The sequence below is a fragment of the Chiloscyllium plagiosum genome, chromosome 11 (genome assembly GCF_004010195.1).
Source record: "Chiloscyllium plagiosum isolate BGI_BamShark_2017 chromosome 11, ASM401019v2, whole genome shotgun sequence".
Taxonomy (NCBI): Eukaryota; Metazoa; Chordata; class Chondrichthyes; order Orectolobiformes; family Hemiscylliidae; genus Chiloscyllium; species Chiloscyllium plagiosum.
Window position 1 is genome coordinate 41,433,208 of NC_057720.1, and position 25,657 is coordinate 41,458,864.

At 39.9% G+C, this 25,657-nt stretch overlaps 2 protein-coding genes across 6 annotated transcripts in view; one reads left to right on the plus strand and one right to left on the minus strand.

Moving 5' to 3' along the window:
- The window catches only part of zyg11 (zyg-11 family member, cell cycle regulator), a 66,156-nt gene extending 56,200 nt beyond the window's left edge, over positions 1-9,956 (minus strand). Inside the window, exons 1-2 of one of the 3 annotated variants that reach the window (XM_043699173.1) lie at positions 9,682-9,956; positions 5,398-5,563 (exon numbers count right to left, since the gene is read on the minus strand). In XM_043699173.1, the coding sequence (XP_043555108.1) occupies positions 5,398-5,563; positions 9,682-9,684 (169 nt within the window). In that variant the 5' untranslated portion in view covers positions 9,685-9,956. Of the gene's footprint in view, positions 1-4,975; positions 4,995-5,397; positions 5,564-9,281; positions 9,619-9,681 lie in introns of those variants that run through there. The other 2 variants (XM_043699174.1, XM_043699175.1) reach the window with 2 other exon arrangements.
- Positions 9,957-10,051: 95 nt separating this feature from the next.
- LOC122554329 (cytochrome c oxidase assembly factor 7) lies at positions 10,052-14,581 on the plus strand. Of its 3 annotated transcripts, XM_043699181.1 has the most exons (4): positions 10,063-10,159; positions 10,251-10,461; positions 12,118-12,258; positions 14,127-14,581. In XM_043699181.1, the coding sequence occupies exons 2-4, from the start codon at positions 10,356-10,358 to the stop codon at positions 14,573-14,575; spliced, it is 696 nt and encodes a 231-aa protein (XP_043555116.1). In that variant the 5' UTR covers positions 10,063-10,159; positions 10,251-10,355; the 3' UTR covers positions 14,576-14,581. The 3 variants fall into 3 exon arrangements, with proteins under 3 accessions (XP_043555117.1, XP_043555116.1, XP_043555115.1); XM_043699182.1 differs by lacking the exon at positions 10,251-10,461 and having other exon boundaries at positions 10,052-10,182; XM_043699180.1 differs by lacking the exon at positions 10,063-10,159 and having other exon boundaries at positions 10,192-10,461.
- The last annotated feature ends 11,076 nt before the right edge of the window (positions 14,582-25,657 follow it).

A 25,657-nucleotide genomic window follows, 5' to 3' on the forward strand; every position in this document is an offset into this window, starting at 1 on the left:
CGCCATATTATAGGAAGGATGTGGAGGCACTGGAACGGGTGCAGAGGAGGTTTACCAGGATGTTGCCTGGTATGGTAGAAAGATCATATGAGGAAAGGCTGAGGCACTTGGGGTTGTTTTCATTGGAGAAAAGAAGGTTTAGAGGTGACTTGATAGAGGTGTACAAGATGATTAGGGGTTTAAATAGGGTCGAAAGTGAGAATCTTTTTCCACGTATGGAGTCAGCTATTACAAGGGGGCATAGCTTTAAATTAAGGAAGGGTAGGTATAGGACAGATGTTAGGGGTAGGTTCTTTACTCAGCGAGTCGTGAGTTCATGGAATGCCCTGCCAGTAGCAGTGGTGGACTCTCCCTCATTATGGGCATTTAAGCGGGCATTGGATAGGCATACGGAGGATAGTGGGCTAGTGTAGGTTAGGTGGGCTTGGATCGGCGCAACATCGAGGGCCGAAGGGCCTGTACTGCGCTGTATTCTTCTATGTTCTATGTAAGTCTCCTGGGTGAGATTTTACAGTTTTAAAACAAGGTTAAGCAGCTGATTTTACACAGAAATGGAACAGATCTTCACCGATTTGTATTTCTTTGCAGATTACATGCATTTTACATGAATTCAGAGGAGAAATTTAGGTCTTCATTGCTTTTCTTTTTAAAACTCAGGTAGGATTAGAGGATATAAATATCTGAAGAGAGAAAAAAAACATTGATTGGTCGTTGATTGATTGACAGAAACAGTTGTTCTGAACTGCCATCAAGCTCATGCCCAAATGCCTTTTTCCTCTAAACCAGTCTTCACACATTCTTTTTACCTGTTCCCAACAATATTAAAACCATCACATCCCATCCAACTATTCTGACGTGCAGGCAACTTAGAAGGGGTTGAGGAAAGAAGAAAAAAAAAAGTACAAGCACTTAAACCAATGATAAGCATGCACATCTTCACAAGTCAAACTTCAATATGTCAAGCAATTAGAAGCAAATTATCGCTGCAACTAATTGCATTGTGGAAATTCACATCTCTTACATGAAACCTTATCCAGTACTTCCTGGAGCGGTACAAATGAACATAAAAATTAAACAGCAGAAGTCAGTCTTCAAGCCTGCTCTATAAATCAATAAAATCATGGCTGATACGTTTGTGTTTAGACTACAACATTCCCATGTGCTCCAGGTAACCTTTGGTTCTAATTGCCTGAAAAAAAACCTACTTTGCTCAACCTTAAAGATATTCAATTACCCATCTCCAGTACTTTCTGAGAAACAGACCAACAAAGTCTCACAGGCTTCAGAAAAAATGAAGTTTACCTTGCACCTAAAAAGGGTACTCTTAATTTTGGAAACAGTATCCCCTGGTTCTCGATTCATGCTGAGGAAACCTTTTCCACATCCACCACATCAAGACAAATTTATACACTTCAATTAAGTCACCCTTCACTCTTCTAATCTACAATGGTAACAAGCCCAGCCTACCAACTTATCCTCACAAGGCAACCCATTTCTTTAGATATCAATCCAGCAAATTTCCACTGAAGCATCTCCAACATACTTGCAAACACCCTCAAATAAGGAGACCAAACCACAGTATTTGAGGTGGATTTCACAAATGCCTTGCATTACATCCTTACTTTCTGCACAGTTCCTCCCCTAATAAAGGATAACATTCTATTAGTCTTAATTACTAGCGTACCTAGCGTACATGCGATTCATGTATTAAACTACTTAGGTCCCTCTGAATCTTGGAATTCTGCAGTCATTCTTCTTTTAGATAATACTCTGCAATATCACCATCTGCATTCTTCACAACACCTGCCATCAATACTTTTAAGGACAGGAAGAAAAAAAAAGAAAAAGCAAAGTCCCTTTTATCCTTGACCCTACTCCAACAATCAATACTATCCTTGTCAGTCATCTACCTCAGCAACTACTTTCCATATTCTTTCATTCCAGAGAGCCAAAAAAATAATCTGTCCAATTCAGCTTTAAACATATACAACTACTGACAATCCACAATCCCCATGGGCTGAGAATTTCAAAGATTTACAAACCTGAGTGAACAGATCTCGCCACATCCCAATCCCAAATGATGTTCCCGGGTTTCCAAAACTAGGGAAAATAATCTCTCCATGTCTGCCCTGTTGAGTCCCTTCAGACCCTTACTGTTTCAGTGAGAACATCTTTTATTCTTCTTAACTTCAAAGTGTTCAGGCCAATAAACTTCACCTTTTACCCAGTAACCATATATCTAGGGCAAGTAAGTATGTTATCATAAAACAGAGACCAGAACTGTGCACTATATACCAGGCCATATTCCTGATGAAGGGCTTATGCCTGAAACATCAACTCTCCTGTTCCTTGGATATTGCCTGACCGACTGTGCTTTTCCAGCACCACACTTTGAATGTGATCACTGAAGCTCTGTACGAGGGCTACAAAACTTCCTCATTCTGAGACTACAATAAGACATCCATGTTGAACACCACTTTGAGGAAGCATGCAGGTTGGCAAGTCTACAGACTATCTCTGCGTAGAGGATTTCAATGTCCATCACCAGAAGTGGCTCAGTGGAACCCTAGACCAAATCAGCAGAGTCTTAAACAAAAGTCTGCAGTTGTTGGTGAAGGACATAACTCCATATAAAAATATACTTGACCACATGCTCACCAATCTGCCTGCCAGACAGACACACAACTCCCATAAAAGTGTACAGTGGTTAAGTTTCACCTTCACACTTAGGTTACCCTCCATTGTGTTGTGTGGCATTATCCCATTTAGCACGGTGATAACGCCACATAACATGGAGTATCCGAACTGTGAAAACAGAACTTTACTCCTGTAGACTTCAAACAGATCTAGCACTCAAGACAGAGCTTCTTTACATTCTCATCCCCCATCAACAAAGTCTCAGGAATCTCCGCTTCTTCCAGGGAAAAAAAGTGCCTTAGCCATCCCCATTCACCACCATCAGGCCGAGCTCAACCTCACTCTGAACAACTTTAAAAACTCCTTTCACTTTCTTCTGGTCAAACATAAGGCCCATCCGGGTATTCATTGCTGCACAATGATGTCTGTCACTTTGTGGAATGCATGGAACATTCCTTGTTCCAGTCCTACTCCAACCTCCACCCCCAACTCTTTCGCTATATCATTAAAGTTCATCGATTTTGCTTCCAAATTCCAACCCGCTCTCACCATCATCTCTATTTTCTCTTCCCTTCCTTGACATCTGCATTCATTTCTGGGCATAGGCTGGCCACCAATATCTGCTACAAATTCACCAACTCCCAAAGTTCCCTGGACTATGTAGCCTTACATCCGGATTCCTGTAACAACTCTATTCCATTCTCCTCGTTCCTCCATGTTCTGATGATGCCAACTTCAATAAGGGAGCCTCCAAAACCTCCTCCCACAACTAAGGATTTTATAGCACCTAGCTGAGAGGACCATCAGCCAGGTCCAATCCATCTCCCACACTTCAGCCCTCTTCTGTCCCACAATAGTGATAGGTCTTCCTTATCCTCACCTAGAATCCCACGAGCATTCAAATCCTTATACACATTCCCTCCCAGCAGTCTTCTGCGAGCACCATTCCCTCCAGGACACCCTGGTCCACTCATCCTTCACTCCCAACATGACTGTATGATACCATCCCCTGCAATCACAGAACATGCAACACCTGCCTGTTTACTTCCTCCCTCCTCACCATTCAAAACCCCAAACACAACTTCCAGATGAAGTTGCACTTTACAGGCACTTCACTCAAATCAATAACAAGTTCAACAATTCTTGAGCTTCAGGAACCATCTCCCATGTCTTTACCTAGACCCCACACACCAGCCCTTGTCATCACATGAGCTGATACCACACACAACACATTTGACAATTGCCCTGGGTCAGACAGGGGTGGGTGGGGGTCTCACATGCAGTGTGTTGCTGTCCAGTCTCCTGAATAGGGTGTGGACCTAGCAAGTGCTGGCTGCGTCAATCCCAATGAACTGATCTGAGTGTGTGGGCGGGGGCAGTGAGGCTTCAGCAATGCTGCAGGACCCTTACACACAAGGGTGTGTCTGCTCAGAAAGAAACCCTGAGACAGAGGAGGAGTAAGGCAGGCAGAGCAAGGAAAAAGGAACTTCAGAAAACTCCGAGCCCTAGAGGAGAGGCATTGAATCAATTAACCGAATAATCAAATTATCAGAACAAAATAGTGCCCGCCCATCTCATTCAGATAATCAAGGTTCCTCTGTACACCATTTCAGCCACATCCTGTATTCAATTGATACTAATATATTATTGCAACTGCACTAGCCATTCTCTTGTTTAATGTGACACCTTATTGATGGTCTTTTGGAGGCCCAAGTGCACTATCTCTACTGGCTCACTTTTCTATTTCCTACTATTCACATGCTCAAAACCCAATTAATCAAACATGATTTCCTTTTGTAAGTCTATGTTGACTATCCAATAGTATTCAAATTTCTTAAATGAGTTAATACCTCTTAATAATACATTCCAACATTTTCTGAAAACTGGTATCAGATTCATTTATTTTTGGTTCCCTTTGTCCTCTCCAACTTTCTTGAATAACAACAGTTGAAGAAAGCTCAGTTTTAAATCACCACGCTAAATGTTTTATTAAGCAGGATTAGTAAGAACAGAAGCATTTTTCACATCCCTCACAGCATTACTCTCCCCAGCAAAATACAGTCCCTTTACTTTTGCAATGCATACCATTATCTGGTGTACTAATCTAAACTCGTAGAGAATATTTTTAAAACGATGGTACAACATATACGACTGTGTTTTAATATGTCACTTTTGATATTTTACCTTTGAGAATAATTAAAAAAATAAAATTCACATGAACAATAAAAGGTGTAACAGGGCGAGAGAATAACTAAATAATTATCTAAAATTAAAAACAATAGATAAAGTCTACATCTAGAAGCTGATTTATGCATTGACCATAAAACTAGGCTCTCACCTGAGCTCCAGCTGGTGTGCTTACAAAAGGAAAAATAAAAATGGCTTATTCCTGATGAAACATTTATCAGGCCACAGTGGCATCAATTATTACTGAATTCCAATTGAATCACCATCCATTTATTTTCAGAGCTCTGTGCAAACATCCTTTAACTCTAACCCCAGAGTGCCCATAGATTGTCTCAGAGGGTAATGCAAGCATGTTAATAATATGCTACATGTCTTAAGTTTGACTAGGTTTATCTTGGTGTTATTACACACAAATCATTGCTAGTTTAAAATCAACTGAGTGAAATGCCAATATACTCAAGGAGTATATTGGCATTTCTCAATTTGAAATATCAGCATAGCCAGATAGTCTACAGCTGAGAATTTTTAAAGGTGATATTTAGAAATAAAAAGTAAACTGACATTTTGTCTTACCATTCAATGACATTTTTTGCAGCAGACGATCTGCCAGTTCTTGTGGAAACACCACAGCTTCCTTGAGACAGAATGAGCCATCTGTCCTCTCCCTACAAAATTTATCCAAGTTCACTCTCAAAAAATCTAAGCATATATCAGTTAATGAAAGGGGAGAGAAATCTTCCTGTTGATAGAAAAGAAAGAAAATCAATTAGAATTTTTTGATTTATGAAATCAGTACATCAATTTGTAAAATCTTACAACAAAACTCTTCAGAAACTATGACATTTAGGACTGTGAATTTTAATCCCTCTCCTCACTCCAATAATAAAAAACATAATATGACACTTCCAAAGCATTCATAGTCCCCCATAATATTAACATCCATTGAGGCTCTCATTTCACATGATAATAGAACCTTTACAATAAATTACTGACTTGTAATTACTCCTTCTGATGAACCACCTTCCTCTAAGATTTCAGCAATATGATCTTCCCGGAATGTTAAATAACACATTTTAAACACTTCAGAATCCTACAGATGTAGGCTTCTTGTCTAACTAGCTGCACTGAACACACTGAAGACATTAAAACTGGCTGCAGGTTGGTAGCTGGTAGTCATATAAAAAAAATCAGGATTTATAAAATAAAAAAAAGCCTTCAACTCTAAAGCAATATTGGCAAGTTTTCATATTCATCGTTCATCCTTCACATTTTAATTGCATTTATAAATCGAAGAAAAGTTCCTGCATACATTCCAAAACAATTATACTATTGTGCAGTGCCATTGCGGTAAAATATTCTGGAGCTACACATAAAACATGAACATAAAACACTACTAAAAATCTGGCACAATTCATTGCAAGATAATAATTTGAAGTCTTCCATATCCTAGAATTCAAAACCAATTTCAGTGAAAGTTAGTGGGAATTTTCCCTCACTAACTTTCACTGAAGTTGGTATCGAATTCTAAGATACAGAATTCAATACCAATTTCAGTGAAAGTTAGTGAGAGAAAAATTCCAAGTGAGAGAATTAATGCAAAATGATTAGAATACAGTATTTATCCAATTCATTCAGTAGGTGGAGAAAACTGTAAAAGTACAGCTTATTTCAAAAAGTCTCCAATAATTAAAATTTCAAGAAATTAGGCTACTTGTAATTGCTGTCCTACTTTTCGATGTGAAAGAGGCTGATCAGCAGTAAATAAAGACTTGGCTACTTACAATTAAGCCCATTTTTTAACACTTAAATGTGAATAGACGAGACAACTTATTCTAATATGTTTAGTAATGGCACATGTGCAAATATTAGAATTTGCTGTCTGAACCAATCTTTCTCAATGATTAACACTAAGCCTCACTGCCAATCTCAAAGCAATATTTATACCATTAGAGAAAAATCAGAGTTAATATTTTGGGTCCAGTGACACTTCTTCAGAACGCTTCTGAAACATTAACTCTGATTTCTCTCCACAGATGCTACCAGGCCTGCTGAGATTTTCCAGCAATGTGATTTTGTTTCTGATTTCTAGTATCCACATTCTTTTATGTTTTTTTTAAACTTGTACCATTGATTTTTTAAAATAGATGTACATCCTAAAATGAAAACTGAATTATAATGAATACTACTATGCTCTATGGCATGAAGTGCTGACAGCAACATGTGCAATTGCCCTGACTAAACAACCACTTCAGATCCTTAGTATTTAAAGTATTCTAAAAAGGAAAAATAGATCTAGGATGTAACCCATTGACATGTTATGCAGTGTGTTTTCAGAAGCTACTTTAAAGAATTCAGACTCCACTGGCTGGGCCAACATTTAGTGCCTATTGCCAGATGCCCTTGAGAAGATGGTAGTGAGTTGTCTTCTTGAACCACTGCAATCCATTTGGTATTGGGACAACAATATTTTGACCCAACACTGAAGAAACAGTAATATATTCCATATCAAGATGGTGAGTGGCTTAGAGGAGAACTTGCAGCTGATGATGTTGCTGTGCACCTGTCCTTCTGTGAAATAATAGTCAAGGGCTTGGAAGGTGCTGCCTAAAGAACCTTGAGTATTCCATCACACTCCCAACTTGCTTCTTGTAGATGGCAGACAGACTTTGGAAGCCCAAAAGGAGAATTACCCACAACAGGATTCCTAGCTTTTGGACGCCACAGTATTGAGATAGCTAGTCCAATTCAGTTTGTGGCCAAAAAGGTGAATTAAAACAAATAATACATACATACTGACTTTGCAATAATAGTCTAAATATGGCTTGAATCCAGAGTTAGGACATTAAAGGTGGAGTGAGCTTCTCTGAAAATTACAGCCTTGGCTGGCTTCAGAATCGGTTTCGCATTGGGAGCCAATTCACACTCTATATTTAGCAGGAGTGAGAGCACAAACTGCATTTTGAAAAGGTAACCTTAGCACTGTGAACAAATGTCAATGTAGTACTTCCCTTACACCCCCATTGGTCAATTTCCCATTATCTAAATTTAGACATTTCAAATTGCTTAAAATACTGCTAACTTGAACTCTTGCAATGCCAGAAGTGTACACAGGTAAGTAATAACTTCCTTTGACAAGAAGTAAGCTATTTGGCCATTTAAGGCTGCTCAACTTTTCCTCTCTTGCTTGCACCTCACAAACAGCGATTCCCTTGCCTCCTAAAAAAAAAACAAACTCAGCCATTAATTAAATTTAAAGATCCAGCTTCCCTTGAGAAAAGAAATCCAGATGTTCAACTCAAAACAAATCTCATTGCAGTCTTAAAAGGGAGAACTCTTGGTCTTAAATTTTGTCCCCTGGTTTTAGTGACATTCAGACGAGGAGACATCCTCCTGTTTCCATCTTGTTAAGTTCCCTCAAGATGCTATTTTTCCAATAGGCTCACTAATTCTTCCAAACTCCAATTTATATAGAACCTGCTCAACTTTTATGTACAAAATAAGCTCTTCAATCCTAATACAAGAAAATTGATCACAGTTGAAAAATTATAAATTGTAAAATTCTTGTTCAAACATCCAGATTTCAAAATTCAATCTGATATTATCTACTTACTACCACTTTCCTTTTCCACAATTTCTACATCCTTTCCCACCAAAAGCACACTGAACCAAATTGGAAACAAAAAGACGACCGTAAGGCCAGAAAGTACCATTTCACATCCTCTTGTACATTTTACCATCTAATACATTAATGTGAAATAATTATACATCACAGTGTTGGTGAAATTTCTTGGAGAGGAGATTTGTTTTAGCTACATATCATCAGGAGTCTGGGCAGAATGGGGCAAAACTGTTCCCCACTATTGAAAGGACCAACACAAAGGTCACAAATTTAATGCAAGTGCAAAAGAAGCAAAAGGAAGTGGTATGAGAAACAAAATCATTAGCGAGTGGCTGAGAAGGCACTGCCTGTTGGTCTGGTGGGAGCAAGTTCAATCGAGGTATTCAAGAGGGACTTCGACTGGTAATTGAAAAGGAAAAATGTGTAGAGTTATGCATAAGAGCCAGGAGAATGGCACTCAATGAAACGCTAATTCAGAAGTAGTACTACGGACCAAATGGCTTCCTTCTGAGCTGTAACAATGCTGTGAAATAAGCAAGACGATCATAACCGTTGACTGTTTTGCGACTGGTGGTAAGATAACCTGTTGCTATTGCCAGCTACATGATTGACACATTCACAAAATGGCTTTGATTTCATAATTATAGTGCGAAACCAGTTAAACATGTCGAATATTAACAATTGTACAAAACCGATGAACAGTGATGTTTTAAGTACAATACTAGAAAAAGCTTAAATCACAAGAATCAAACAGGCCTATGAATGGATTACAATAGTATTTGTTGCTGCAATTTGTACACTTTTACTCCAATTCAGTGAAAGTTGTAAATTAACTCACCATTCAATGAAATTCATTTTCGCATGTATTTCTACTGAGGTACCAAAGGAAAAACTGAGATGCAAATTGGAAGGTATGTATGATACACACATAATGAATTGAGTGTGCGCGTTGTGAAAATAATTTTAATATTGGACAAAATGAGTACCAAAATAATTAATTATCCAAGTGAACTGTCCTCAATTCATTGTTTCACGAAACTAACATCCTTTCCGACTAACAGATCTTCGAATCGATTAGCATGGTGGCCCAGCCGCTTCAGGCATCAATTTTTAAAAAGCCGATCAAAGCATCTGTCAGGGAGCTGAGCTAATCCAGACTGAGGGTGGTGTCGGGTCACGAGCAGCAACGTTCAAAATTCCGAAAATCGTTAAACTTAAACTGCACGTCGTTCTCTTACCATGACGACAAGTGGCGGCCGCGAGACTAAGGGAGCTTCCGAAGGAATGAAAACTTGAACATGACTGGAAGAAAACAACAACCCGACAAAGATTTATTCACACTAGGCGGTGCACCTTACGAAGAGCGGGTCATTTTCGCAACCTAACTGCCGAAAGTATGCGTTGTTTTGTTTAAAATTTCTCTAAACAACAGCAAGAATTGTATGTTTATTTTGTTTATATATACGCTATGCAAATAATTCCAGACCCTATCACCACCCGGAAACACTTCCAGGGCTGACAGGGCAACATTTAACCCCGCCTTACCAATCCCTAGAAACCCATTGGCTAGCCTCCGCTGTTCTTCATTCACAGTGCCAGGTCATCCGTTCGAGCTATTGGTTGAATTAGTTGTCATTCAGATTGGGTCGCCGCTATTGGCGGTTCCCTTTGCCCTGGTCGATGAGGTTTGACGGTGATGCTTAGAGACAGATGTCGGTAAATGGAGAGGGTTGGACAAGGTACGGCGGAACGGAGTGGTTTGTGATGCACTGTCAGTGAATGAATGATTTCCGGTTTTCATTGCCAGGTAGTCCAGCATTGAGCTGGTAAAGTGGTGGCTTTACCTGTGTTGGTATTTGACCTTGGGAGTTAAAGCGAGGAGGCAGTTCAGGCGCTACTGGACTGATGAGTGATGGCTGGACTTATCAATTTCCAGAATGAAGCAGAAGTGAGAGAGTTTCTGGATAATTTAGGCATCGAGTATACTTATCAGTGTTACAGAGAGAAAGATCCGGAAGGTACTGAATTAAATCAGCCGCTTCTAAAAATGTATTTGATAATATGTAAGATTATTTAGCACTGGAGGGGACCAATTGACCCATCCTACCTATACCACTTATGTAAAAGTTCTTGTCTCACAGCCCTGTTAAAATAATATGCAAATCTTCTTTGCGACTTATTTTTGATTCTACTTCCACTATTTTTCAAGACAGGTAGCGTGTTCTTTTTTTAAAAAGGAACAGCATTGTCATATCTTGACTCTTTAAAAGTGTTGCTTTTAGTTCTTATTTTCGATGACAAGTACAAGGCATGGACTATATGTAGTCATAGTATCATGTTAAATGAAAAAAAATTAAGCCAATCAATTATTTTGAAACTTTCGTTTATGTGCAGGTCCCGTGAGCTCCTTACAAGTACGACATGAAATTTCTAATGAAGAATAAAATTGTGAATGTAAATTCCTTATATTGTAAATACACTATTACACAGTGATGGTGCTGCCGAGTCACTCCTGAATGCAATTACAATACCAGATTTACATTGGCAATTTTAATTAAGAATGTGTGGACTTTGGAATTTACAAGTGTATAGATTTAAAATGGGAAATGTTTTCTGTGTGCACCTCTCTAAGCTTATTCCACGTGATAGATATGCTTTGCCTTGATTGTGTGTGCAATGCCTAGGTCTAAATTCAAATCTTAAAATAATATGGTACTAAATAAAAACTGAAAGATCTACAGATGCTGTAAATCAGAAACAAGAGTAGAAATTGCTGGAAAAGCTTAGCAGGTCTGGCACCATCTGTAAAGAGAAAGTATAGGTGACATTTTGGGTCGAGTGACCCTTCCTCAGAACTGATGGGTCACTTGACGTGAAACATTAACTGATTTCTCTCCACAGATGCTGTCAGACCTTCTGAGCTTTTCCAGTAATTTCTGTTTTCCTTGCTAAAAATAGTGTGTGAGCTTTTTCTGTCACGTTTTTCCTCACTTGCACTTAAAGTTAAATTTCTCTCATTTAAAAACAAACTGAGTTTATCTTTCCACCTACTTAATGAGTGGGGAACAGGCTGAAAGGCTGTTCTTATGTCCATTGTATTGTCATGGTACAAGTAAACCAAGCATGATTGTGTGCAATCTTTTTCTTCAACTGTTTTCACAAAGTCTCTGAAGTATATAACTATAAAATAATTTGGGTGGCATTTCCTGAGATGAGTTTTCAAATCCCCATTAGACTTGAGAGTTTCTGATGGCAAATGTAAATCAACCAGCTGCCAGAGGCATACTCCCAATTGGCTATTCACTGTTACACAATTGAATTTTTTTAAATTTCCATGTTACACAGGTAGAGTGATTTGATGAAAACAAACCTAATTGGAAAAAAATGACACTGAGGTCACTTTCTCAAAACTAGTACAAAATGAGATGAAGTGCATGTTCTGAGTTGAGGGCTGTTTAAAATTGATGCTTATTTTTCAATGGTTTTACAATAAGTAAATCCACTTGTGGTTATCACAATATATTACATTATTTAACCATTTTTAATTGAAAACATTTTAAGTAAATCTGTTAAGGTTGCTTAGCAGAACAGCTGGAGTATATGTATGGTTTTTTTAAAATTAACAAAGACTTCCTATACTTTTTTCATAAAGTTTAACACTTAACTTTTGTCAGGGTGTCAAAGGCTTGCTGATTACTTGGAAGGGATTAAAAAAAATTATGAAGCAGCTGCTCAGGTATTGAAACACAACTGTGAGGAAAACCAGCACGGAGAAAGTTGCTATAAACTTGGCTCTTATTATATAGTTGGAAAAGGTACAGTGTGTCTTTTTTCGCCCTTCTATTTCTATTTTGATTTGCTTGCATCAGCATTGTTGACAGTCTATCAATTACAGATTTCTAAAATATGTACAGGAGCTGAGAGTACAGTTGCCTCTAGTTATTGGAAATCAGATGATAGCTTGCTAGAGGTCTATAACACTGAGTTTTCTTTTAAAAATGTGAAAAGCTCGCTGAAGTAGACAGCTACAGTCACGCTTTGTTCAGAAGTATGCTAAGTAGTAATACTACTAATTAATGTAAAACTAACAAGGTATATTTTACATCACACCATTTAATGTGATCATGGCTGATCATGCAACTTTAGTATTACATTCCTGCTTTCTCCCCATACCCCTTGATCCATTTAGCCCCAAGGACCATGTCCAGCTCCCTCTTGAATATATGTAACAAACTGGTACCAACACCTTTTCTGTGGGAGAGAATTCCACAGGCTTACAACTTTTGAGTAAAGAAATTCTTCCTCAACTGAGTCTTGAATGGCTTACCCCTTATTCTTAGACTGTGATGCCTACTTCTGGACTTTCCCAACATCAGGAATATTCTTCTGCATCTCGCCTCTCCGGTGCCATCACAATATTATATGTTTCTGAGATCTCTCCCCTCATTCTTCTAAATTCCAATGAAAACAAGCCCAGTTGATTCAGTCTTTCTTCATACATCGGTCCTGCCATTTCGGGAATCAGTCTGGTGTACCTTCGCCAGACTCACTCAATAGCAAGAATCCTTCCTCGGACTAGGAGACCAAAACTGCACATAGCACTCAGGGTGTGGCCTCACCAAGGCCCTGTGTAACTGCAGGATGACATCCCTACTCCTACACTCAAATCCTCTTGCTACGAAGGCCAGCAAACCATTAGCTTTCTTTACCACCTGCTGCACCTGCATGTCAACCTTAAGTAACTGTTTCATCATGACACCCAGGTCTCGTTACACATCATCTTTTCCTAAACTGCCACCATTCAGATAATAGACAGGCAGCAGGATGGAAGAACACAGCGAGCCAGACAGCATCAGGAGGTGCAGACGTCGATGTTCCAGGTGTAACCCTTGCGATAATCTGCCTTTCTGTTTTTGCCACCAAAGTGGATAACCTCACATTTATCCACATTATATTGTATTTGGCCACTCAGCCAGCCTGTCCAAGTCACCCTGCAGCCTTTTAGCATCCTCACAGCACAGCCTGCCACTCAGCTTAGTGTCATCCGCAGATTTGGAGATATTGCATTCAATTCCTCATCCAAATTGGTAATGTATATTGTGAACAGCTGGGTTACATTTGACCGCAATGCTGTAAAACCGCAGCATCAGTCACAAACACATTCCTGCGCTGACACGGGGACCAAATTGAGCATTCATTGATTCATATTAGCTTGATGTTCATTGTTGCCACCAAGTCTGTTCAATATTGGTACCCATGCCATTGAAAAAAACATACACTTAAGAAAAATACTGTACCACCAATCATTGTAATTTAAAATTACAATCTGCACCAGTAACATACCTCTTGATTAGTGTATTATGGCTGAAGTTGCTGATATAGATCAAGATGAAACATAACTGCAGAATTAGTACATAGGCATTATGCTTTTCACAATTCAATTTGAAATAAAACAAAAATTAATCCCATTTCACTGAAGTCCTATTAACACTTAATCTGACAAAAGATAAATGTTTACAACCACTGCCTCACTATCTTGCTTAATATAATCTTAATCTTATCGATGAACATTGATTTTGGTAACTACATTAGTGGGGAATTGGCTAAAACATCACTACTGTTTTTCTATGTTATGAACAGTGACATATCTTCAGAATAAATCTGAATGTTGTCTTTACCTCAGGTGGATTACAACAAAATCTGAAGACTGCCTACGAATGCTTTGTTAAATCATGTGAAAAAGATGGTAAGAAGTCAGTTGATGCTTGCCATAACGCTGCATTGTTAGCTCATGATGGACAAGTATTCGATACGAAACCAGACTCTGTGAAAGCCAGAGATTACTACACCAAAGCTTGCAATGGAAATTTTGCACCCAGCTGTTTCAACCTAAGTACCATCTACATCCAGGGAGCATCAGGAGTGACCAAGGATATGGGCAAGGCCCTAAAATATTCTCTGAAAGCATGTGATCTAGGGCATATCTGGGCATGTGCAAATACAAGTCGAATGTACAAATTAGGAGAGGGTACACCTAAAAATAATGAAAAAGCTGAACTTTTCAAAAACAGAGCAAAGGAATTGCATAAGGAGCAAAAGGAATTTTCACAGCAATTAAAGTTTGGACAGTAAAATCAAGTTTTGGTTTAGTTGATTTTTTTTTATTGATGTATCTGCTCAGTAAAATTGTGCAAACGTTGAGGACAGATTTGGGTTCAACAGTGATTTGAGACCGTATGCTATGCTAAACTAGCATATGAATGTTGGTCAGATGAAAGTGAAATCAATTTGTGATTGGTACTTCTGGAACAGTCTCCAGTAGCAAACTCATTCTAAAGAGCAATGGGAGAAGAAACTACAAGTTGAAGACAATCAGAGTATTCTTATCAATAAGCAAAAGATTTTGAAGTATATAAAATGCACATTTATTAATCAAATTCTAATTATTTTAAAATGCTCATTTGTCTTGTGGCAATGTGTGAAGAAAGTGTGTCTAGCCACATTTTGAAGCTGGAGTTGTGGGTAAATTCACTGCAGAGCATCCGCAATGCTGAACCTGTTGTAGATGGCATATTCAAAGAGGTGGTCATGCCATAAGTGAAAACTGAACAGATAAAAAAAGGCATGATTGACCGCCAAGCAGAGTAGAGGAAGGCAGGTGGTTCAGAAGTCCCCACTTTCTAACCGAGATTCTGTTTTGGATACTTTTGGAGAAACTTTATGGCACCATGAGTTGGTTTGTTGCACAAGGGGGGAGGAAGATAATGGCAGGGCTATATATAGGGATGGGGAAGGGAATAGATAGGTAGCTGCAAAAGTAACTGCAGGTACTAGCGAGTTTTGAGAAGATTTGTAGCTCAGGTTGAGGTTCTGGATCTACATTTGCCTGCTGAGCTGGAAGTTTCATTTTCAGGTGACATCATCAGAGAGCCTCCGATGAAGCACTAGTGGTATGGCCTGCTTTCTATTTATGTTAGGGTTTCCTTGGGTTGGTGATGTCATTTCCTGTGGTGACATCATTTCCTGTTCTTTTTCTCAGGGAGTGGTAAATGGGATCCAAGTCAAGGTGTTTGTTGACCGAGTTCTGGTTGGAATGGCATGCTTCTAGGAATGTTCATGCACGTTGCTGTTTGGCTTGTCCTAGGATGGATGTGTTGTCCCAGTCGAAGTGGTGTCCTTCCTCATCTGTATGTAAAGATAGTAGTGAGAGTAGGTCATGTCTTTTTGTGGTGTTCATGTATCCTGGTGGTTAGTTTTCTATGTGTTTGTCCATTATGTGTTTGTTACAGTTCTTGCTTGATATTTTGTAAATGTCATTAGTTTTGCTAGTTGTCTGTTTAGGGTCTTCCAAATTCATTAGCTGCTGTTTTAGTGTGTTGGCTACCATGATGCCAAGAGGTCTGAGTAGTCTGGCAGTCACTTCCGAGATGGCTTTGATGTAGGGGAGAGTGGCTAGGGTTTCTGGATGCGTTTTGTCTGCTTGTTTGGTTTGTTGCTGAGAAATCAGCGGACTGTGTTCATTGGGTACTCCTTTTTGAATACACTGTAAGGTGATTTTCCTCAGCTCTGTGTAGTTCCTCCATGTTGCAGTGTGTAGTGGCTCATAGAAATTATGATCTAGTGCAGCTTCATTTGTGGATGTTGGGATGATTGCTTCTGTCGTTCAATATTTGGTCCGTTTGTGGTGTTTTCCTGTAGACGCTGGTTTGAAGTTCCCCATTGGCTGTTCACTCTACTGCGACATCTAGGAATGGCAGTTTGTTTTCCCTTTTTTTTGAGAATTTTATGCCAGTAAGCGTATAATTGATGGTCTTGAAGGTTTCCTCTAATTTGTTTTGTTTAGTGATGAGAAAGTGAGGTCTGCAGATGCTGGAGATCAGAGCTGGAAATGTGTTGCTGGAAAAGCGCAGCAGGTCAGGCAGCATCCAGGGAACAGGAGAATCGACGTTTCGGGCATAAGCCTGAAGAAGGGCTTATGCCCGAAACGTCGATTCCCCTGTTCCCTGGATGCTGCCTGACCTCCTGCGCTTTTCCAGCAACACATTTCCAGCTTTGTTTAGTGATGACAAAGGTATCATCCACGTAGCGGACCCAAAATTTGGGTTGTATCGTTGGCAGAGCTGTTTGTTCAAGTCTCTGCATTACTGCCTCTGATATCGGAGATTCCATGGGTGTTCTGTTGGTTTGTCTGTGGGTTTTGATGTTGAAGATGAAGTGGGTGGTAAGGCATAGGTCCACTAGCTTGATAATCCTTGCTGATGAAATTGGTTGTGTTCGGTGTATGTGTCTTTGGTTCTTCTAATGGTGTAGTCAGTGTTTCCTTGGCCAGGGCTGTTACGTCAATGGCATTATTTCATCCTCTTCTATCATGGTGTCTTTGGTCTTCAGGAATTCTTGGGTAGAGTGGTGTGAGTCTTCTACTAAGTGGCCAAGGAGCTACACTAAAGACTAAAACAATCTAAGTTGGTGTTCCAGGTAGCGTGACTATTAGGGGGGCTTATGGTTTGTGAATTTTGGGTCATCTGTAGAAGTGTGGTGCGTTGGATCCGTCTGGTTTCATTTTTTGGAAGTCGGTCTTATTACTCAAACTTCTGAAGTTTTTTGAGTAGGGCTGTGATTCGGTTGTCTAGTTGTGGGGTCGGGTCTATCACCACTTGTTAGTATCTTCAAATAGTGCATTCGCTTTCTCAATGTAGTCTCTTTGATTTAAAATGGCATTCCAACCGGAACTCTATAAACAAACATATTGACTTGGATTCCATTTGCCACCCTCTGAGGGGGGAAGAAATAACAGAAAATGACATCACCAACCCAAGGAAACCCAAAAACACAAACAGAAAGCGGGCCATACCACCAGTGCTTCATCCGGAGGCTCTCTGATGATGTTACCTAGTATGGTGACGAAATGTCTGAAAACGAACCTTCCAGCTCAGCGAACAAACCTACGTCCAGACTCCAGGTACATTGACTTCCTCATTCCAGGATCAAGGATGTCATTGAGCAGTTGCAAGGCATTCTGAAAGGGGAGGATAGATATTGGTACCATGACACAGAAAAAGGGCTGAGGTCCTGTATCAGAATATACAGACCTAGGAAGTAGATTAAAACACCGGACCAAAAAGGTAGTAACCTCTGGATTACTTCTGGTGTTAATTGCTGGTGATTTTGGACATAGGAAGCTATTCTAGATGAATGCATGGCTAGAGAGATATTTCAGGGACTGTTATTTTTTAGTGGTAGGACCTTTACAAGATGGATGGGTAGCACCTGAATGGAAATGAGACCAGCAGCCTCAGAGAGTGGTTTACTCGAGCCGTTGGGGAGTTTTTAAACTAACTGGACAGCGAGATGGGATCCAGAGAGAAAGGTAAGTAAGAGAGATGAACAGCCAAAATTGGATGGGAGTTGAGAAGGTGTAGAAATTATAGGCTAATTAGGGCGTAGCAGAGTTTGTGAAGGTTGGATGATATTTATTTTTATTATGAGGAATCTAAACAAAGCAAATGCCTTGAGGGCACAAATCAAACATGGGTATGATGTAATTGTTTTCATTGAGACGTAAGCTGAAAATGTGTTGCTGGAAAAGCGCAGCAGGTCAGGCAGCATCCAAGGAGCAAGTGAATCGACGTTTCGGGCATGAGCCCTTCTTCAGGGATCTTCAGGAGCAGGATTCTCCTGTTCCTTGGATGCTGCCTGACCTGCTGCGCTTTTCCAGCAACACATTTTCAGCTCTGATCTCCAGCATCTGCAGTCCTCACTTTCTCTTCATTGAGACATAGTTAAGAAAAGGGCAGCATTGGCAGCTAAGTATTCAAGGATATCTGGTCTTCAGATGAGACACGGAAAGTGGTAAAATAGGAGGGGGTGTCGCAATATCGAACATGCAAGAGAATACATGATGAATTGTTAGATGCTGGGAAGCACCAAGGATCAGGTGGACTTTGGTGTGCATGTATACCAGTCCCTTCAGGTAGCAGGACAGGTAGATAAAGTGGTTAAGAAGGTATATGGGATATCTGCCTTTATTAGCTAAGGTATAGAGTTTAAGAACAAGATAATGTTGCTGGAACTGATAAAATGTTGGTTAAACCACAGCTATAGTATTATGTGCAGTTCTGGGTTCTACAATATAGGAGGAATGTAATAGCACTGGAGAGGGTGCAGAGATTTACCAAGATGTTGCCTGGTATGGAGAGTTTTTTAGTTGGGAAGAAAGATTTAATTGACTGGATTAGTTTTCCTTCAAGCAGAGGAGACTGAGGGGGTGGGGGGTACATGATTGAAATATATAACATTTTGAAGGGCGATTGGAAGAAACTTTTCCCCTTGGTCAAGGCGTCAGTGACTTGGGGCATAGATTTAAAGTAAGGGGAGGAGGATTAGAGAGAATGTGAGGAAATTTATTTTCACCCAGAGGGTGGTGGGAATCCGGAAGACACTACCTGTAAGTGTGATACGGGCAGAAGTTCTCATGACATTTCAAAAGCATTCAGATATAAACTTGCAATCCCACAGCAAACCATGCAATGGGTCAGATATTGGAAAAACGAGATTAGAATAGTTACGTGGTTGTTTTTGATGATTGCATATTGAAGGGTTTTTTTTGTGAGACATCTGTATGACTATATAGAATCATATCAAGACTAACCTAAGAAAGACATGTCAGTTAAGAACAGTTAGGACAAATCTTTAAGGGGCTAATTCTGTTTTGTGAATTTACATATAATTCTTTTTTGACGTAATGGTACCTTTTAAAGGAGTTTCAAAACAAAAAAGGATAAGTTGCAGTGGAGAAACCGAAAAAAAGTAATTTTAGGGGTACTGTGCAACATGGATTGGAAGATGGTTAAAAAATGGAACACACCTTTTATTTATCCAGACTGAACAGGACCAGAACTGATGTCTGAGGGAGAGTATGTGCTCGTGCAGTTGAGAAGGTTGAAACTAAAATGGCAGAGGGCTTGGCAACCTATACATGGAGATAGAAGAAAGGGAAACAAAGGCAAAAACAAGAGACTGAATTGGAAATAAGAAAGTGATAGGCAGAGAACTGAAGCCAGAGATTAGGCAATCCTAGATTGGGTATTATGTAATCAGAAAGGAATAATTGTGTGAGGCTCCTTGGGGATGAGTGATGATAATGTGATAGAATTTTTCATTAAGATGAAGAGTGACATACTTGATTCTGTGACTAGGGTCCTGAATTTAAATATAGTAAACTTCGATGGTATGAGCTGTCCATGATATATTGGGGAGCATTACTTCAAGGGATTATGGGTGAATATGCAATACAAACATGTAAAGTTTGCATGGGGGAGCTCATGAAGGGAAAGAATTAGTGGAGACAAATGTGGATCCCTTACAATCAGAAACAAGGGATGTACTCACCCAGTCCAATTAAACATATGTTTTGGACCTTTTTTTTCACAAAGGAGGGTGCAATTAACATCCCAGAAATGGTGAGGAACTCCTGGTCTAATGAGATGGAAACTGAAGGAAATCAGCAGTAATAGGGACATGTTGGGGAAACTGATGAGATTAAAGGTCGATAAATCCCCACATTTTGTTAATCTACAATCCAGAGTACTTAAGGAAGTGGCCTGAGAATTAGTGAATGCACTGGTGGTCATCTTTCAAAATTCTATAGACTCTAAAACAGTTCCGATGGATTGGAGGGTGGCTGTCCCACTATTTAGCAACTGAGGTAGAGGAAAAACAGAGAATTATAGACCAGTCAGCCTGACATTAGTAGTTGGGAAAGTGCTAGGGTCCATAATAAAAGATTTAACATCACAGTGCTTTGACACCAGTAAGGATTTGACAGAGTCAGCATGGATTTACAAAAGCAATATCATGCTTGACAAATCTATTGGAGTTTTGAGAGGATATAACCGTAAAGTTTTTCTAGTAATTTTCTTGGTATTTAACTTTTTTAATTAACCACAAATGGTGGGTCCTTCCCTTCTGATTTTCTTTCCTTTTTCCAATATACCTATTCTGTATATTATGAAATATATCTTCATGTCTGACTGATTTCCTAACCATATTTACCAATTCACTTTCAAGCTAGATATGAGCTAGCTAGCTAGATTGTACTGATTTTTTTCTAATTACACTATCAGTTCATCTATTTTGTTCTAAATATATGCATTCAGATACAAAGTCTTTGGTTTTGCTCTGTTATTTTTGTAAGCTCTAGACCACTGATGCAGTAGTTTGCTTTTGCAAAATGTGAATGGGGTTCAGTTACGAAATTATTTAGAAGCATGACAAATTTATGAAGCATAAAATGTATTAAATCCTAAACATGATCAATGATACATTGAATGCAAAAACGAAGGGGAAATTCTAGATCAGCACAAATCATTATTATAATATTGAATGTAGTAATGGATGGCGTTTCTAACAAAGAAGCCAAGGCTCTGAAGAGGATGCCCAAGAGATTCACTGTGATAATGATCAAGGGGGCAGATTAGACAAATTGACTTTTCATTAAGACCAACAATATTAAGAAAAGGTACCAAGGGCTTTGAATAGTTAAATTGCAAAAAATTATTTCCATTCATCAATGAATTGGTGATTGCAGAACCTAGATTTAAGATATGACCAAAAAAATGAGAGATTATGTCCCACAGGACATAAGTTAGTTTAAATGTCAGGTGCTGTTTGCCCTTACTCCAAGAAGACTTGGAGGGAACAAAAACTATGAAATAAGATGAGAGAGTATCATGGATCAGATATCATTTAACCTTTCACTAAAGTGAAGGCAAATTACTTGCTTTTTTAAGCACAGTTCACAATTCCAGTGATACATTGACTCTCCTGCTCCTCAGATGCTGCCTGACCTGCTGTGCTTTTCCAGCACCACACTTTTCGACACTGACACTCCAGTATCTTCAGTCCTTATTTTCTCCTCACAAGTGCTTTATAGCCAAGAAGTATTTTTGAAGTACATTTGCTATTGTAATGTAGGAAATATGACAGCCAATCTGCATAGTCAGCAGTGAGAGCTTTTTTTAAACTCTGATGCTACTAGAGATAAGTATTGACTAGGGCACCTAGAGAATCCTCCTCCAATTTAAAGTGACCCATTTCATGTCAACATGTGAGGTGTTAGATTTGTTCTCATCAGCTGAGATCTCAAAAATCTTTGTACTTAAGTACTTTGGATCAGACATGATGCTTGACACCTTCAACTTCATTCTCTCAGAAAAAGCATCGATGCATAAATAAAATGTAATACTGCAAACACGATAAAAATAGTGGTTATGGACGGCAGAGTGGTTAGCACTGCTGCCTCACAGTGCCAGAGACCTGGGTTCACATTCCAAAAATGTGCAGGTTAGGTGAATTGGCCATGCTAAATTGTCTGTCGTGTTAGGTGAAGGGGTAAATGTAGGGGAATGGGTCTGGGTGGGTTGCTCTTCGCAGGGTCGGTGTGGACTTGTTGGGCCGAAGGTCCTGTTTCCACACTGTAAGTAGTCTAACTTAACCTTATCAATGCGACCTAACTCTGTCTAATCTAGATAAACAGAGGGATTATGATGTATAGGACACACATCTTTCATAGCAACTAAAGACATAGGCATGTAGGCATTTAGAAAAGTTGCAGATTAATTTTAAAAAGTGAGAAAATCATAGCTATGCCAAATTAGAATAAGTATTTTTTAAATTGCTTAATTGAAAATTGATAGGGACTGGAATCACCCAGTTGTCATTTTGCAGGTGTACCTTATTTTTACTCCGAATTAGTCATTATAGATTCATTAAGAGCAAAAGAGCAACTAGGGAGAGAATAGGGCCTCTTAAAGATCAACAAGGTCATCAATGGAACCACAGGAGATGGGAAAGATACTAAACAAATATTTTATGTCAGTTTTTATTGTGGAGGAAGAAACCGAATCTAGAGAACTTGGGCAAATATTGATATTTTGAAAACAGTTCACATTACAGAGGAGGAAGTGCTGGAGATCTTAGAAAACATGAAGGTAAATAAAACTCTGGGACCTGATCCAGTGTATTCCAGGGCTCTCTGGGATGTTAGGGTGGAAATTGCAGAGCCCCGAGTAGAAATATTTGTGTCTGCTATGAATATGGGTGAGGTATCAAATGACTCGAAATGGCTGATGTATCTTTATTTTAAAAAGGCTGTAAGGAGAAGCCTGGGAACTAGTCACTGGTGAGTCTGACATCGATGGTGGGTAAGTTGTTGGAGGAGAATCTGACAGATAAGGACTGATTATGGAGAGTCAGTATAACTTTGAGTATGGGAAATTGAGTCTCTCAAACTTGATTGAGTTTTTTTGAGGATGTAAACAAAAAAATTAATGAGGGTAGAGCAGGAGACCTTGTCTGCGTGAACTTTAGTAAAGCCTTTGATAACGTACCACATAGTAGACTGATTAGTAAAGTTTGATCACAGGGAGAGTTGGATTGTCAATTGGATACAAAATTGGTTTGACAAAGGGTGATGGTGGAAGGGTTGTTTTCCAGACTAGACACCTGTGACCAGCAGTGTTCATCTGAGGTCAGTACTGGGTCCACCTTTTGTCATTTATATAAATAATTTTGATGAGAATATAGCAGGTAAGTTTGCAGATGACACTAAAATTGGTGGTATAGTGGACAGTGAAAGGGGTTATCTAAGATTACAGAAAGATCTTGATCAATTGGGTCAATGGGCTGAAGAGTGGCAGCTGGAGTTTAATTTGGATAAATGTGTTGTATTGCATTTAGGTAAAACAAGGGCAGGACTTGTACAATTAAAAGTAGGGCCTTAGGTAGTGTTGTAGAACAGAGAGACCTAGAGGTTCGGTACGTAATTCTTTGAAGTTTGGGTACACGTAGATAGCATTTACCACACTTGCCTTTATTGCTCAGATCTTTGAGTATAGGAGTTGGGACATTATGTTGAGGTTGTACAAGATGGTGGTGAGGCCACTTCTGAAGTACTGTGTCCAGTTCTGGCCACCCTGTTATAAGAAGGATATTATTAAGCCAGAGAGGGTACAGGAATGATTTACCAGGATGCTAATAGAAATGGAGGGTTGGAGTTATAAGAAGAGGCTGGATAGGCTGGGATGTTTTTTAACTGGAGTGTAAGAGGTTGAGGGGTGACCTTATGGAGGTTTACAGATGAAGTGAATGGCAATGGTCTTTTCCTTAGGGTGGGGGGATTTTAAGACTGGGGGCATATTTTTATAGTGAGGAGAAAGATTTTAAAAAGACATGGGGCAATTTTTTTTAAAACTGTGGTTCATGTGTGAAATTAACTTCCAGGGGAAGTGGTGGATGTGGGTACGGTTACAATGTTTCAAAGACATTTCGATAAGTATGTGAATAACAAACATTTGGAGGGATTTGGACCAAGTGCAGGCAGATAGGACTGGTTCAGTTTTAGGTTAAAGTCAGCATGGACGAGTAGGACTGTTTGGGGTCTGTTTCTGTGTTATTTGACTCTATGACTCCATGAATTGATGGTCATCTAGGCGCAATCCATGTTTGGCTCAGTGTGTATTCGGGGAACAGACCATAGAGTGCAAAGTCCTGCGTCATGGAGCTGCTTGGGATGAACCTCGACAAGAAATACTTCATCTCTCTCCAGACTTCCTTTGCAAAGGCACATTCCAGAAGGGGATGTGTGACAGTCTCCACCACCCTGTAGCTGTTTCAAAGGCAGCATGTGGTGAAGCAGAATAACAGGGCATCCATGAAGGATCTTACAGGTAGTGCCCTTCTCACCACCAACCAAGCAATGTCTTGGTGGTCGTTGGAAAGTTCTGGTGATGAGGCATTGTGCCAAATGACTTTGACAGTCTGCTTGGGGAACCACACAATAGCATCCATACTTTTCTGCAAGGTCTTGAGGACACTAGGTCTTGACCCATTGCCTGATGGACCTGTGATCAAAGGTGCTTTTCTTTTGCAAAGTTCTCCACGAAGGACAGCTAGTACAGAACTACTTGGAATGTTCCGGGGCAACAAGGGGATAGGTAGAACCTCTGAGCGTAGTCATACTTGGGTAGTGCGTAGTGATACCAAGGGTCTATGCACAGCTTGATGCAGTTACACATGAAGGTGGCTATCAGGATGAAGGCAGCATTGGGTATGTTCTTCCCTAACCTTTATCTAGAGCTTTGTACATAGTATCCCTGTGAGTACAGGCAATCTTAGACCTCCAGATGAAGTGGAAGATGGTTTGGGTAATTGTAACAGCACAGGTTTTGGGTACAGCCATGTAAGTACCATGCACTAAAACAGAACACCTCACATCTGATTACCAGGTGTTTACCCACAATGGAGAGGCAGCAGTGCTCCTAAAAGGCCAGTTTGTGCCTCACCTTAGCAATACGCTCCTCCCAAGTTTTTGCACACACCCCATTCCCTCTGAACCATATTCCCAGCATCTTCAGGTAATCTGTCCTGATGGTGAAGGGGATAAGGATTGTTTGGCTCAGTTCTCATAGAATATGGCCTCACTCTTGCCTAACTTTTTCCTTGGCTTCCAAGGCCAGTTTGAACTGGTTGCAGATGCTCATGAGGTTGTGCACTGATAGCAGATCTGAGCCGATAATGGTGACATCACCCTTGTACATTAGGGCTTTGACCTGCAGGCCTCTGCTGCCTTGAACAGTTACCCCTCTCAGGCTCACATCCTTCCTGATGGACTCTGCAAAAGGTTCTATGCAGTACACAAACATAGCAGGAGAGAGTGGACAGCCCTGCCTGACTGCTCAGATCTTTATGATTCCCAGCTATTGATTGACTCCGTACTTCTGGTGTTGGCATAGAGCAGTTGGATCCAATTGGAGGGGGTCTGGGTATGTTAAGATTAGATTAGATTACTTAGTGTGGAAACAGGCCCTTCGGCCCAACAAGTCCACACCGACCCGCCAAAGCGCTACCCACCCATACCCCTACATTTTACCCCTTACCTAACACTACGGGCAATTTAGTATGGCCAATTCACCTGACCCGCACATCTTTGTGACTGTGGGAGGAAACTGGAGCACCCGGAGGAAACCCACGCAGACACTGGGAGAATGTGCAAACTCCACACAATCAGTCGCCTGAGTCGGGAATTGAACCCGGGTCTCTGGCGCTGTGAGGCAGCAGTGCTAACCACTGCGCCACCGTGCTGCCCACTTGCGCCACCGTGCAAGTTTAATAGTTGAATTAAACTTGCAAATTGCAGGCACTGACATCTGCAATTGG